Here is a 16,014-nt window from a genome sequence, read left to right on the forward strand (position 1 = left end):
AGATCAGGGCTCCGTGGCTATTGATTTGGATGCTTGGGACTTACCTCTTCAACCCTCACAAGATGAAGCAACCGGTCAATCTCGGCCTTATACCATGCTTTCGCTCTGTTCACGAAATCAGACCGCTGGTATAGATGATTCTTTCGTAACGCTTCGAGGTCGTGTTCGAGTCCGTCCTCGGTGAAATAGTAATGGCCAATGTTTCTGATCACTCGGTTACCATTGAGATCGAAGAGCAACCCGTGTTTTCCACGCAGACAAGGCGGTCGAAGCCTACAAGGCGAGTTCACAGCCTTAATGGCGGCTTCGGGGGCGGCCACGATGGTCAGTCCGGTCATTCGAAACTCTCCCTAAGCGCCGAGGTGCTTGGCTAATACAACAGATGAGTTGTCAACAACGTGCCCGAGGCAGTGTCGATCGGGTTAATCCCCAAAGGAGAGCATTGTGACCACAAATTACAATTGTCGGATCTTGGGCGATATGTGGCTCGGGTGATCACGTTTGCCCTTTGTGTGTCTTTTCCCTTGAGCACTGAGTCGGCTTCTTTGTTTGCTAATTAGATCCGGCCACATGATGAACGACCGCTTTTGCCACGATAAACAGGGATAGCCCTGGATTTCAAAGAAAATAAATCACATTGAATCTCGCCTTGTATTGCGTAATTAGCGTTTGTAACCTTATCACTGTCTCTATTGAAGGCGCCGCCGCTGAAGAAAGCCCCGCCGGCCGTTCCATGGTTGGTGGCGGACATGCATTTTCCTCTCGATATGTGACGGTCGACGGAAAATGGCCGGCACGAGTTTTACAACGGCCCGACTTGACTTGTTGTCTTTTATTCTTACGATTTACCGATATTGTTGGGGGTAGGTAATCACCTAGGTACCCAACCGGGTCACTGATCTCACACTTCGTTCGAACACAACAAATCACAGTATCTTACACGCCGGCTGAGAAACCCAATTCCTATGCCAAGTTAAACGCATTGATTGACTTACGCCGGAGTTTCGGGAGTTTGATAGTTGTGTCATGATTCCGGTGTCTTAGGAAAAGTACTTTGGAAGGATCAGGCAGATTCAGATGTTGAGGTAGGTATGTACCTTAAGGCAGATACTTCGGGTAATTACCTGGAGTCCCCGCTGACGTTTTCGGCTAGGTACCTCTACGTACCTACATACCTACCTAGTCGGGTCAGGTAGGTAGGTCGGTAAGGTAGCAACGGGTGGGTTACGTCTGTTGCCTTTGGAGGACGTCAAGACATTCTGTCCTTTGCGCCCAAATGACTCAAGCACCGGCATAGGCAACAGGAAGAATAGCCCAGCGCTGCCGATCCAGTATTCATGATACTGTGATCACCCGACTGGCCGAATGGCCCAAACCCAACCCAGCCGTTTGCGGCTTTTAAATCACCTGACGTCCTATTCATGCACCGTTATCACAATTCGGCCATGGCGCCGCCACGAACTCGCAAAGCGCGATAGCCGACGTGCTTTTCAAAGCACCAACAACCCAAACAAGCAATTCCATGGCGGCGGCTCGCTCATCTGTCACGGGTCAACACCCTGACCTGGTTTTTTGCTCGACATGGTTGACTGCAATGGCCAACGGTTTTTGGCCCTCTTGAATTCTTTCGCTTGGGAAACGAAGAGAACAGCCCCGATTGAGCGAGGAGCAGCAACACGCGAGTGCCACTCATGCCACCAACATGCCGAACCGGAGCCAAGGCCGGTTGGGTTATTACGCAGTATGAGCCGAAACTTGATAGGGCGTGATGGCGAGCCCCGGTTAGAAGGGCCGCCAACGCGCAGGCGGGAATACTCGGCCCAGCCCGGTCCCCACCTGAAGCGAGCGAACAATTTGTGCGTGAGCAGCGCAAATCGACGGATGGCGCGGCGGAAATTTTTAAAATATCTTTATTAGCCAGTCGCCAACATTTTTGTCGCCTGTTTCGCATTTTGTCGCACTGTGGATTTCACTAACCCCTAACACAGCTGAACGGGCACGGCATCTTCACATTGATTTGGAAGTTACTACCCAGTACGAAGTAAGTAATAACCTTCGGTAACTACGAATACTTCATCGCTTATGAGGTTCCGAGTCTCGGCAATCACGGCACCGGCGGGGGAAGGTTGCGGGGGAGTTGCAGAACCGCGGTGACGATTTCGAATTGCGTGGGACAGACATGCTGGGTTGATAATGGTACCGTTGGCAAAGGCAATTTGCTCACCCATTTTGCCGTATGTACGGATGTGTTGTGTAGGGGTTGTCGAACCCCAGTCTCTCGGCACGATTGCGGACCCGAGCCGATTGCTTATGACCTCGTCCGACGTGGTAGTCACTTGCGTTACATCGCCCATGCTCATCCCTATCTGGAACGCGAGAAAAAGCAACCTTTGTTGGACGACGTCTGGCTGCACTGCTGTTATGACCCCGTCCACAAGTTGCAGGCACTGGATCACTCATCGACATGTCTTATGGGTGGCTACGGTAGCCTCCGAGTACACGCGCGTGCGCTGCACTCTGGCTGCGCTACTGCCTACTACGGTCATCGGTCTCCCCTATTGGCGATGAAGTGGCGACCCTACCCCAGCTCAAACTGAGACTAAGTTAGGCCACAACAAAACTGGTGGAAAAAGGGCGTCGATTGGGAGCAAACTTCCCTCACCTCGTCACATGTGGTTCAGAGCACCGGCGCAGTGCCGTTCTGTCATGTTATGATTTGTCATGGCAACTGCCCAGGTGGGAGGTTGCATGACCCGCCTGATGAATGCTGGAATCATGTTGAACCTCGGATTTTTGTTTTGTTTCGGCGACTACGAACCCCCCGACGCCATTCGACAGATGTTGTATCGGTCAGTTTTCAGATATGGAGCGAGGGGGAACAAAGATGAACGTAAGCGGTTGGATACAGCGATGAAACAAATGACGATTCATCAAACTGGGGGCTGATGACGATCAACGAGATGTGTTTCGGAACGAACGGCGGCTGCACACCGCTGGTGCTCACTCAGTGCACATTTTGTACACTCATCATGCACCGCCCGCACCGATCTGACATTGTCCGAGAGATGCGACGCATTGGGCAAATACGGATACAAAGGCGATAAACCCATACTGGCTAATGTAACAAGCCGCTGAGCTGGGCGGCCTTGTATGGTAGGTTCCATTCTGCCCGTAAACGTTATTACTTGGTCAAAAGGGGCCTTTCTGGTCCGTAATTATGGGGCCAAGGGGTATGATTTGAGTGGGTCTAGATTCGAGGAGCCTGTACGGAACACGGCGAACGGGAGGGATTTGTGGCAAACTGCGAGCAAGATAGCTTCCATCACGCTGCTGGCCTTTTCCATAGGTTCCATAGTCAAGGAGCCATTCTTAAAAGGGCGTCTACTGCATTGCACTTTTCGCTGGATACCCGCATTCTGCCCGGGAACCGCGAAGGGAGGGTCACCGATCAGTTCTTATCAAGGGGATGTTTTGCGGAATGAACGGTTCGGAGGGAAATGCCAGGTTTGAAGGATTTTGATTATCCGAGGAGAAGGGACACTAATCGTCGGTGGTGGGTTCTGAAGTCTCGGCGACGTGTGGATCGGATTCGCGCGGGCGTGGCGGGCAAAGCTTCCAGGTTGTGGGGGGTTACAAGGGCCTTTGGTTGACGGAGCCAAGTGCATGGGACATAACGTTACCGTCGGTCCTTAGGATCGAGGAAATAACTCCCTCCCTGCGAGGTCGAACACTGAGGGATTGCGAATGACCGCCATGATTCATTGATTGACGAAAGAAAGGGGGCCGCGCGTGGGGAACTCCTCAGTCGTCACCGAGTCACCACCACGCCCGCACACCCACAACGTCCAGCTAAACCGGGGCCGGAGTTGCCAACCGCATCCATCACCGTGCTTGCCCCCAAAGCGAGGGAGCGCGCGCGAAATTTGTGCACGGGATGATATCGAGGGGCGACCGACCTAAATGACCACGGTGTGATGTTTCCGCTTGCTGCGCTGCCTACTTTTTCTATGGATGATTGCAACTGCGTATTTTGCTTTTCGCGTCGCACTGGGTGCGAGGGTGTGAGGTGTGCCAGGCTTCCCTACACGCTTTGTCCGTCGAACACGACGTTTAGTGCTAATCTTATACCGCTGCCATAATCCTTGTCGATGCCCCATTATTTTCTCGCTAGTCTGCGCCAACCGGTCGAAATCGGGCCTAGTACATTCTGTGCCTCAGGCTGGGGTTGCCCCTGGTATTCCGTACAGTGTGCTTGGTGAACGACGCCGGCGGCAACCTTTCCCACCTGCTGACTCTCCGGAGACCTCCATATCTGACCTTCCCAACCCACCAGCCCGCCAACCGCATCCCGCCCTAATACGGTACCGCCGCCCTCTGGCTAACGTTAGCGGCCTCCCGGGGTGATACGGGGCGTAGAGCGAAGTTGTTCTCCCAGGCCTGGGATTGGCCCCCAAAAATTCTAATAATAAGCAACCGGCGGTTTATCTCGCCCATTTCCATCCTTCAAACATTCCAAATTCCAAATTTGCTCTTCTCGTCCCACGACACGGCCCCATCCAAAACGTACCACGTATCTACTTCATCGACGTCTACGGGTATTGTCCAAGAGCATAGTCCGGCTTGTTCTACCATTTGCGTAAGTCGTGCGCCATGTTAACGCACTCGGGAATATCACCCAACCCCATACGCTGCCTCCGAACCCGACCTCCCTCCTTCCCAACCCAAGATTGTTGATTTTCCTCCACTTCCCACGCATCCAGGGACGCGCTTTCCGACGCCCGAGTCCCACATTTTTTATTACTTCGACGCGAGGTCGTCTTCTTTTTCTCAACATCCTGATGCCGACTCGCATTTTTTCATGACGTGTTCAACTTGAACGGCGGGAGACCTACCGAAGCCGTATGAATGGGTGAGCTGTGTTTTGGGCCTCACCAAAATCATTCATCCGAATAACTAGCGAGTGCTTTGTGCCTTTAGCTGCCGAGTCAGAAATGGGTGGGGGCGCAGTCAGATCTCGGCCGTTCCTTCCCGCCTGATATACCCAAATTGTACAAAGTACAGCTTTTCCAGACAGGCGGCAAGTGCACCTTGTGCCGCATCCACGCAGCAATTTCCCTGCACGGCCCTTCGGAAACCGTAAATGCTACTCACCAAATTTCTATCTTTCACTCTGTCGATGAACATTGAGACTGTTCATGCGAGGTGTTGTTTGCTTTTTTCTTGCACTCACTTCAACTCAGCTTGGCTCCTGCCCTGAGGATTCTCTCATGGTTCCTCATCTAACCTATTCTTCTCTAGGCTATCGAGCTGAACATATCATATCACGTCTGAACTAGCATTCTCATTTTTCATTTTCACACGCATCAACGCTATTCATCAGCGACCGTCAACCACGTGAGGAGAAATCAAGCACATGGTGCCGTCCTTTGGTGCTCGCAATGACGGTGTCGCGGGGCTTACTTCGTGAGACGGCACGTGCTGAAGCCGACCACGCCAATCTCCAGCTTAAAATCAAAGAGTCGGATGTTCGCTATGAAGCTCAAGTGCGGCAGATCAAGCTGGATTGGGAGAGGGGGGCAAGGGAAATCGACGCTCGGTTCGAAAAGCGAAGGGCCGATATCCTCTCAGCCCGAGATGACCCTTCCATCCGGGCCGAGATCGAGATGATGTTGAGTCAAAACAGAGATACGGAGATTGCGGCTCTCCGGAGGACGTGCGAGGAGAAGTTTGAGGAGGCAGAGAGACTGCACGCGGAGCAGAAACAACGATATGAGTCGGAAAGTTTTAAACTCATTTCAGCCATGATGGTTTCCGCGGTAATTATGCTACAACCAGTTCATCCTACGTATTCGATCACGCCTGCTGATGTTTGAATAGCCCGAACCAAACTCACACCCACAAACAGCGTTTGTTGCACGCCCGCCAGAGCCATTCCAAGTAGGCACCGTGGGTTCTCCTCTCGCTGTAGCCCAGCCGACGCCTTCTGAAACGGCCCCCAGGCCGCTTCCGACGGCTCGCGTTCCATTGCCCAGCCAGCGCCCCCCTTCGTTGCCGATACCCATTGCGCCGCGAAACGACGCCCGACTTGGGGCACCAAACAGATCGCCACACAACCCCGCCGCGGGTGGTCAACACCCCCTGATGCCCCAAACTATTCGCCAGCAGTTTCCTGCAACCGATAACCCCCGCGAGGTGGGGCTCTCGCCGACCCTCCAGTCCGTCGCACGGCGCCTTGCGAGTCCATCTTCCGACCCGGGACAGGAAAACCGGTCCCCGCAGTTTGCCACTCCCGCACGCCCCGATGAACAGCTCTCTGTCCCTGCGCATCCAAGCCCGAGGCCCGAATCTGCGCTCAAACGGAAAGCTAACGGGGAAACTAGCCAGCAATCCCCAGCGACACAACCCGGGCCTTTGAAGCGTCCCAAGGTTGAGGCTCCGAGGGGTGACCGGTCTGAGACGAGTGACTTATCGCCGCCGGATGTTGACGAATCGCCTACTCCAGAGCGTGCTGTCTCATTTGCGGAGGTATACGGAACACCAGAGAAACCAGCGACGTACAAGCATGTCATTGTGCGGTTTCCAGATAACATCACTGGCCAGTTTTACATTCTGCGTTGCGATGGCCATGGGGTCCACTTCGGCGAACATCCGCTCAGGGGTGCTGCGAAGCACTTGGCCAGCGCGCAGCATAATTTCATGTCTAAGGCGCATACGACGGCTATCGAGACGCTGGGCCATCGGGTTGTTGGTTGCACCCAGGAGATGGCTGAAAAAAATAACGCAGTGGTATTGAAGGCATTCCAGAACGGCTACAAGGCATTCAACGCCAACAACTTGAGCCAGGCGAAGCGCGCCGAGCTTGGATTTCCACCCCCTGACCCCCTGAATTCTCACAGGGCTGCCATGCATCGCAAACAGTTGGCTGGGGCTACTAGTCCCGTCCCGTGCAGGTTTTATGTCACGAGCGACGGTGACTCGAAGTCGTTGGTCCTTATTCTTCCCCAGGGTGACATATCGCGTGCGGGTTTAAGGGGCACGCTTGCCGACACCGGCCTGTTCCCGGATGTCACGGATGGCGGGCAGTCCTCGGGAATGCAGAAGCCGCCTCGGTGCTACGTCTATCGTGAGGTTGACGGGCGCATTGCGGGTATCAAGGGTTGGGCTAAGGGATATGAAGATGGGGGAATTTCAGAGAGGAAACGGGAGTTTCCCGTCTTGTGTGTGGATGACCCGGACTTGTACGGAACCCCCGTCCCCCCTTTTTTTCTTACACCGGATTTTGGCACCGAATTTACTGACTTGTGATAGCCGCAATTGGACGGTGGGATGGGTGAAGGCTGGTAGCCTCTCGGCCTTTGACTTTGATGGTACGAACTCCGGGGATATACCGTTTGCGAGGGAGGCGCGCCAATATTTTGTTGACCGGATCTTGCGCCAATCCGGGGGACGTCACAGCTATTCCTCTCCCCAGGATACCGAGATGAAGGACGTTGGCTCGGACAGGGATTCTGATACAGACCACGCGAGCAACCGGCGTACCAGCTACCCGCAGCAGGATGTCGCTAACACCGGGTCGGCAACCCCAACGTCAGCGCAGCTTATCGCGGCACAAGCACTGGGTCTACAACCGCCAAAGCGAGGGGGATTCACCGCCATTAACGCCGGCGGTGGCGATAACGCCAGCCCGAGTACTCGTGCTAGCCTCGAACCGCCTTCACGAGCTGGCTCTGTACCAAGTGCAGGCGCTGCGAGCAGGAGAGTGATCAAGATTCACGCTCGTAGCAGCAACCGCCACCCGGCAAACGGCTCGCCAACTGTGGTGCTGCCAGAGCGGCCGGCTGATGGAACCCCTGGACCGAACGATACTCCGACAGAGGACCGGGCTGATATCCGACGGCCGAGCCCCGCCAGCCTACAAAACATTGTTCAAGATTTTCCGAGTTCCACTGCGACGCCACCCCGGACTGCTTCTCAGTCCCCCAAACCTGCGAGTGGTCGACGGCCCCTTCCGTCCGGACCTGCGCGCGGACCTGCGCGCGGCAGCCCCCTATTCTCTACGAAACTCCGCCAGCCGCCTCAGGAAGCTAGGGCTGATTCTGCTCCGGCCCAGCCGCCCCAACAGAGTAACACGATTCTGGAAGACATACGTCAGCCTGGCAGTGTTTCGGCGTTGCCGGGCCTGAGCAGAGATGGCTCGCCTCACGGCTCTCCTCAACCGGATGTAGCCACCGTATCGACACATGTGCCGGGCACGTCTCCAGCCTTGTCTCCAGCCCCTGCGGCGGAATCGACTTCAGAAGTGGTTACGGCACCCGCATCAACTGCAGCTTCTGGACCTGAGGCAACGCCTAAACCAGCCACTCAGTACGCCGAGAGACACGAGCAAACACTGCCACCGATTCAACTACCCTCGGCTGCCACGGCCCTTCCCGGGATTCTGCGTTTGAACACAACGCCGCTCGCCACGCCGAAAACGAGTGCTAACAATACCCGGGCGAACTCGCCTGTCTTCGGCCAACAGACCAAGACTGACTCACCTCTGATGACCGGGAGTAGCTTTGGTGGGAAGCCCGAGACACCGACGCTGACGCCGACACTCTTACAGGCCCCGGCCTCGGCATTCGTTCCGACCATGGATGTGTGGGAGTTGGTAGGGTTAATGGATGGCGATAAGGAGGTGTTTCGGTCGTCAGGCCAAGGCCAGACTCTCCGGCTTATTGATGACCATCTGAGTGGGTCATTGACTACACCGGCGGATGCGCCAGTGACCGTGAAGATTGACCTGAAGAAGGTCCGCAGCGCACAGCGGACATCGGCACAGAATGGGGCGGTATGCGTGGTGGATCTTACATGTGACGTCGATGATGGTAACGAGCAGGGTGGGAAGACGCAGGTGTACACGCTGGTCTTTGACAAAGCGAAATCGGGGGGCAGGGGCGTGGAGATTGGCACACTGCATGCACGAAGGCTATGCAGGCGACTTAAGCATTGGAATGGTGCGGTGGAGGTGCCGAATATCTCCTTTTCGTGAGTCACTCCGTAACACATAACACACGTCACACATTGATGCGCTGAAACTCACCGGAACAAAGACTAACACGATACTCTTGGTAGGGTGGAGTCGATCAAGTGGCAGTTTGCGGACCAAACTCCCACGCCCTCGTCGGCAGTACCTAGCCCCGGGATTGCAGCGGAGCTCAAATAACGATTCGGGACATGGGCAGCCTTATTACACGATCGGTTGCATTCGACCCACGGACATACCTTGATCACATTGATCACAACTCTGCAAACAAATATTTTGCGCATTAATTAGGCCGCGAGGAAGATAGAGGGAACATTTAGCTGCCGAAGATTTCTACAACTCAACTTGGCTGGCGTTAGGGAGGCAGTTTACTTTCCCGGACCCATCTCGCCACGCGCGGGCGGTTTTACTTTGTCGCTGGGCCCCGGGGCGGCGGGGAATAATTGGAGAAAGGAATATGGATAAGAGGATAATTATGGTGTGCTACGGCTTTTTTTCTACCTACATTGGCCTCGGGATGGCCAGATCTGAGTTGAGGGGGTGACGAGTGAAGCACGGCGCGGAAGTATTGGGGGTCCAGGCGTTGCTTGCTTCGGTAGACGGGGGCCACAATGGCGAATGATTGGCGGCGAGAGGAAGAGAGATTGCTGCGATCTTGGGGTTCGCGGAATACTTGCCCCCTTTATGGGCTATGTGGAAATGTCCCTGTAAATAAACCCGGCTCACAGCCGAAAGCATGCAGAGACAGCTAAACGTCGACTTGACAGTCATATTTCTTTTTATCTCTGGTATCCCCGGTGATTGACTGATTCCTTGGACGTGCCTTTCGGGTGTGCCTGCCATTAATAGCGGATGTGTGGAGTGCATAGATGTCTTTGGTTGGCACAGTTGGTGATGCGGTTGTCCCTAGATTTGTACGCCATCAAGCATTCTGGAGACTCTTTGAGGGAGGAACCACAATTTGACATGTGATTCTACTTTTGTTAGCTCTGCCCTCGGCGCGGGGTCAACTTTAGGGATTGGGGTCAGGCTTGCGAGCCCACCATTGTGGGCTCCCCCGGATTTGGTCCGCCTAGGTACCCCAGTGCCACCACGTGAGAACAGGATGACGAGGCACAGTTCTTCCTTGACCACTCCATCGTCTGGGGGGATCCCTTAACCTATTTTCTCTCTTCCCTTTCTCTCTCTCTCGTATTGATGTGACTCTTTTACATTATTTACCTTTGATAATTGATGTCGCTCTTCAACCTGCAGTGTCCTGAACAGCTGGAGGCCCCCACTGACCCCGCCCGCATTATTCCCGCAGTGCCCTGTCCCTCTCGGCACCCTGCACGATTCAAACGGAAACGAACGATCTGGGCGCTCGCGTGCGAGCCTATGACGACACGCACCACCCGGGTTGCAAGGCAAAGAAAGCGTCCCGCACCTGCAACTGAGTGGATGGACTGAGCTTGCCGGTCCTGCAACGGTCGGCGAGCTTGCGTTTGATGGCTGCTTTTGTGAGTTGTTTCTTTTTTTTGGTTTCCTTTTTCTTTCGTCCGGTTCTTGGCTTGGTCTTTGGTTGGAGAATTGTTTGTTTTCGCTTCGCCGTGTGCAACGGCATCTGAATGATCACATTGCTGTTGTCCGGGGGCTTCGAGACACTGGACGGAACTTGCCTTGGGATGACCCCCGGCATTCACCAATTCTCCGATCATCAACCACTCAACATCGTGGACGTCCATCGCCATCGCGCCATCCATCCGCCTGCTCCGAAGGGCGGTCAACAACCATTCCAGTTCCCCAAGTCTCGAAGCTTCCCTCTTCGGCAAAATAATTTCTCGCCCCCATTGCTTCCTCACGATCGTGTGGAGAGAGAGAGAGAGAGAGAGAGAGAGAAACGGCCATGCGCGAACCTGCCACACCAAAACCAACAACAGCTGACCAGTTGACCCCCATCCCCAACATCTAGGAACCGTGGCTCGATCACCACATGTCGACTCCGCGCACCCACCGCGGCGATTCCCAGCAGGAGCCGCCCTCGCCGTCCCGCCACGATGCCACCGCCGCCGCGGCCCTTCTCGCCGGCAAGGAGGCCCAGAGCACCTACGCCTCCTTCTCCCCCGCGACACTGAGCGCGACCACCCCAAGTGCGACGTCCGCCGCGAAACGGAGGAGTACAATCCTGGTGCATCAGAAATCCCCGCTGCTGCTTGCGACACCCCCGCAGATCACGCGCGCGCTTGCGTATAGTCATCCGTTTCTGCTCCCGCTGAATCGGCTTGTGGGGTTGTTGACGTGGACTACAAATGATCCGTGGGAGAGTTTCTTGCTGCTTGCGGCGTTTTGGGCCGCGGTGTTATATGGGGATTTTGTGGTCCGCGTGGCGGGACCGCTGGTTCTCGTGCTGGTCCTTATCGGGGGCATGTACGGCCGGCGGTTTAGCCCGTTAAGCAGCAGTGGCTGGAGCGAACCGGGGCTGGGCACGGGCGATGGGAACGCTGTCGCGACGGATGGGAAGAATTCCAAGGCTGCGCGGAGGACTAAGAACCTTTCGGTCGACGGCGCGACAGAGAAGAACGGGAAGGCGGGCAAGGCTGGGAATGGGAATGAAGGCGCAGGCGGGGGGGCGAGGGGACACGCGCGGAACCAATCGTCGCTGTCGGAGATCACCAATACACGCCACCAAAAGACGCTGGACGAGATTGTCGAGACGCTGCGCGAGTTCACCGCGCGGTGTAACATACTGCTGGAGCCGCTGCTCGAGCTGACCGACTTCCTCAGCACCCAGCGCACGCCTACTTCAGCCACCACCCGGCCTGCGCTGACGACGCTTTTTGTTCGGATTTTGTTGTGTATCCCGTTTTGGATCTTGCTCACGCTTCCGCCGCTTCGGATCATCACTACGCGCCGCGTCATCCTCATCCTCGGGACCATCTTTTTGTCGTGGCACTCGCGAGTCATCCGAGTCACTCGCGTCATACTATGGCGCAGCGCAACGGTCCGGCGAGTCCTAGGCCTCGTCACCGGACTCACCTTTGAGACGCCAACAAGGAGTCGTACCGGCGTGGTCGCTGGGGACGCTGGAGCCGTGGATAAGGCCAAGACTCCGGCGACCTCAGGTAACGCCAAACCGGCCCCACGAGAGTCAGAACTGACCAAGGCTCTCCGTCGAGCGCGTGGACGTGGGACCGGCGTGCGTTTTACGTTCATCATCTACGAAAACCAGCGACGTTGGATTGGGCTTGGGTGGACAAGCAGCCTGTTTGGCTACGAGCGGCCCGCGTGGGCGGACGAGCACAACAACGCTGTACCGCCCCGCGCTGAGTTTGAGCTGCCTGAGGTGGAGGACGGGAGTAATATGCGGTGGCAGTGGGCAGAGGGGTCCAGGTGGAGGGTGGATGGTGTGCCGGATGATGCTGTCATGCCTGGGGATAAGAAGGAGGTTGAGTGGGATTATGATGCGCCCGGGGGGAAGATGGGGTGGGTTTATTACGATAACAAGGTACGTACCTCTCTGTTACAGACTTGTAGTTACCCATGTTCGCAATGCTGACCCTCTCGCAGTGGCAAAACGGCCGACGCGGCCAAGACGGATGGAACCGCTGGACGCGCCGCAGAAAATGGTACCGAGACGCCGAACTCGTAGAAGCAGACGACGACGTCGCCGACGAGACACACAGCCAACCCGCCGACAACCACAACCACACCGAACAACAACCCAAAACCCCACGATGCGCCTCCGCGCCCATCCGCACCGGCGCGCGAGGTCTCAGCCCAGCCCCGGCCGTTCCCACAGTCGACCTAACCCCAAGCACTCCCGACCTTCCTCTCACCCCGTCCTCTCCACCCTCCACCTCCACACACTCCCACTCCCACCACCACCCTCATTCCCCCAGCACAAGCCAACAAGACGACCGTGACCGCGACCGTGATCGCGACGACGACACAACCCACACCGACTCGGCCTCCATCCTCTCCACATCCAGCCGATCCGCCCGTTTTTCCCTGCGTAGACGCATCACGGACTCGTCGCAGCATCGGAGTATCGGCAGTGGCGCAGGAGGGACCAGTGGGAGTGGACAGCGGAGTCGGAGGGCGAGTATGGCGGCGAGTAATGCGAGTGAGGATGATGCTGCGTCGTTGGGGCCGCAGGCGAGGATGGCGGTGCAGGAGGCTGGGGGGGAGGCCGGGAGTTGGGGGGTGGGGGATGAGATTAGGATGGGGTTGGAGTGAGTGATCGTACCTGGGTGGTTGGTCGGGAGGGTTGGTTGGGTTGGGTTGATTGGGGGTTAGCTAGGTGGTTGGGGGGTTAGGTTGGATTGGGTTGGTCATGGGATTGGTCATGGTGTTGGGATTGGTCATGGTGTTGGGATTGGTATTGGTACCGGTGTATTGGTTATGGGTGGGAGCGTTGCTTTTTTGGGGTGTTGTATTGTAGGATGGGAAGCATATTCCTTGGTTTAAGGGGTTTCACTCAGGGTTAGGGTGATGGGGTTCATGATAGAGGAGAACTTGCGTACACTTATGAACTACAATCTCAGATTTTCTCCGATTCACTAAACAATTTGACCGAGACGCCAAAGTCTTATGCGATGGTGGTTGTGGTAACCAGTAGATGGATGGTGTTAGGAAATGATTGTCTCTTAAGGAGCAGAAACACTGCTAGAGGAGTCAAGCAACTGACGGCCTAGGAGAAGAAAATCAGCGACAAAAAAACGGGATAACAAAATGGTTTTTTATTGTGAGAAAGAACAAAATGCTCACCACCGAACCCTATCCCCATCCGGAAGGATAGCGGTCGGTGGTTACGAAAATCTTTCTGGTGAAAGAAAGATTTTTCCTCGCTGGCCTGGGATTCGGACCCAGGCCATTTCGATTTACGACGGCACCGGCGATGCTCCTCCCAATACCGCTGGGCCAAACACCGCTGTTTGGCACATTGGGAGGAGCTGGTGATTGTGGGAGTTGGAAGGGGGGTTATATAGGGGGTTAGGTGGTGGGAGGGAAGGTATGGCTTTTTAGGAGGAGGGAGGGGATGGATTTGAGGCTGGTGCTTTTGATAGCAGAAAAAGTTTAGTGCCGTTGAGCTTGGAGGATTCCTGGCCACTGTGGGCAATGGGCGCAGATTATATGATGGACTGGGTGATTTTGCTTCTGAAGATTTCGGCTTTAATTACATCCATGTGTATACTTAGCAACACCTCGGCGAGAACAATTTTAGACTCAGACTCGCTTTGGTTACCTCCGTCAGGGGAATCCAAGGTATTTTACTGTCGTAACGACATTGACTTCCCGATATCAACTGACGGGTGGCTTTCTCGAGATTGGACGTAAAGGTTGTCTTTCCAAGTACACTGGCAATACTCTCGGGGTTATTCACGTGTTTCCCAACACTAGGATAGTCCACCGGCCTCACATCTGCGTCACGCGCGGGATCCGAAGGCGTGATGTGGGACTGTACAGTACAATATGGTGCAAATTACCGCAGCAGTTGACGGTTTTTGTTTTCTTTCTTTTCATTCTTTTTGAGACGAAAAATTTCAAAATGGTACGATCACGCTGCAATGGGAGAATGGACTTCGTTTACGCCGGTTGAATTCCCTCCCACGTGGGCTGACCATGTCGTCTGCGGCCCTGCGTCATTGTGACAGAACAAATCCGATGCAAGCCATTTCGAAGCGCCGCGGGCAGTTCGCCCCCACGGCACTCACACTGTCGTCTTGCATGCAGCATGTTTACCACTTCCTCTCAGGACCATCGGATTCCTAATTTCGACAATGAGCTGAAATCAGAAGTGTCCGTGGATGAAAAATTGGTCCGACCAGTCGAGTCCACAGGTCGAAAAATGCCTCGGTGGGCACCAGTCTCAATCGTGTCCAAGTTCATGGAAGAAGCAGCTTGAGCTTCCTTTCCCGGTCTGGTCGCAAAGTCGGGAGGCCACAGTACACGCTACAGGCTATGATCCATTCCAATGGCACTGTGTAAGCCGCAAAGCAAGAGCGCGGACCAAAGCCCTGCGGCTGGCATGTGGACGGCAAGGAAGTTGTGTTTGGCGGGCGGCCTCCCAACCCCACCCATCATCCATCATCTCTCAATTCCCGGATTCTGCACGGATGCCGGACGTCACATCCCCGGCCCAGTCCTCCCCGGCCAGTCCTTGCTTGGGAGGGATGAAAGTGCATGAAACAAGCCAAAGGACCTTCGTGGGGGCCGGGGGAGGAGACTCGGATCCATCATCCAATTTAGGGTTTGTTGCTAGCGCCGTGTTAGTCGCCAGTTAGTAGCAACCACGACCGAGACATGCGGCTCGTAGCGATCCAGTGAAGCCTTCCCTTGAATCGTCCATATATATCGCCTCGTACACCTTAACGGAGCTTACCTTTGCCTACAAACATTGCGGCGCAGACCGGGCTCCCCATCCCATCCCATGTGTCGCTGGCGATGGGATGAAAGGGGGCAAAAATAGGCAACTTTTCGCGCGCTTTGCTGAGGGAAATAAATCTCTCATAGTTATCGGATTTTCCTGACTTGAGTTCCTCCTTCCATTGAGGCGTGTCTCCTCCTATCCCATCATCCAGTGCCACCCTTGAGATCATCCAGACCAGTCTACGGCGAACATCGCCATCCCCAATGTAGATAGCCTTGTGCAAATGTCGCGTAATGCTGGAGAAAAAATCCTGCTTTGTTCGAATCCTGGTTCCTCCCCGACCAGAGTCCCAGACCGCTGCTTTCCATTGTTTGCTTGGTGGCACTGCTTGGAATCGCGTTCCTTGGTTCTCGCTTCTCTGGCCCCCGATGAGTTTGGGAAAAGACCGAAAGCACCATTTCCTAGAATAGGAATTGACGAGGAGGGCGACTAGCGCAGTGATGATAGGAGTGATTTGGCTAAGCCGATAACGAGGCGTGATGAGCGATGCATCGTGGTATAAAGCACCTCGCCCGGTCGGATGGGGCTGGTGAGAGAAGACCGACGACCACTGCCCAGTCTGCCGTTTCATTCCTGACCC

The 16,014-nt window shown here is 55.2% G+C and overlaps 2 protein-coding genes across 2 annotated transcripts; both read left to right on the top strand.

Moving 5' to 3' along the window:
* Positions 1 to 5,438: 5,438 nt before the first annotated feature.
* Positions 5,439 to 9,205, top strand: C8A04DRAFT_10544 (uncharacterized protein; the record flags this gene model as incomplete). The annotated part of the gene is made up of 5 exons (XM_062776623.1): positions 5,439 to 5,816; positions 5,878 to 7,238; positions 7,309 to 7,535; positions 7,593 to 9,027; positions 9,115 to 9,205. The coding sequence occupies 5 exons, from the start codon at positions 5,439 to 5,441 to the stop codon at positions 9,203 to 9,205; spliced, it is 3,492 nt and encodes a 1,163-aa protein (XP_062638997.1).
* Positions 9,206 to 10,997: 1,792 nt separating this feature from the next.
* C8A04DRAFT_26627 (integral peroxisomal membrane peroxin-domain-containing protein) lies at positions 10,998 to 13,240 on the top strand (the record flags this gene model as incomplete). Its single annotated transcript, XM_062779996.1, has 2 exons — positions 10,998 to 12,509; positions 12,572 to 13,240. The coding sequence occupies 2 exons, from the start codon at positions 10,998 to 11,000 to the stop codon at positions 13,238 to 13,240; spliced, it is 2,181 nt and encodes a 726-aa protein (XP_062638998.1).
* Positions 13,241 to 16,014: the final 2,774 nt, after the last annotated feature.

This window comes from Dichotomopilus funicola (assembly GCF_033296635.1).
Source record: "Dichotomopilus funicola strain CBS 141.50 unplaced genomic scaffold C8A04scaffold_14, whole genome shotgun sequence".
In the NCBI taxonomy this organism is placed as follows: domain Eukaryota; kingdom Fungi; phylum Ascomycota; class Sordariomycetes; order Sordariales; family Chaetomiaceae; genus Dichotomopilus; species Dichotomopilus funicola.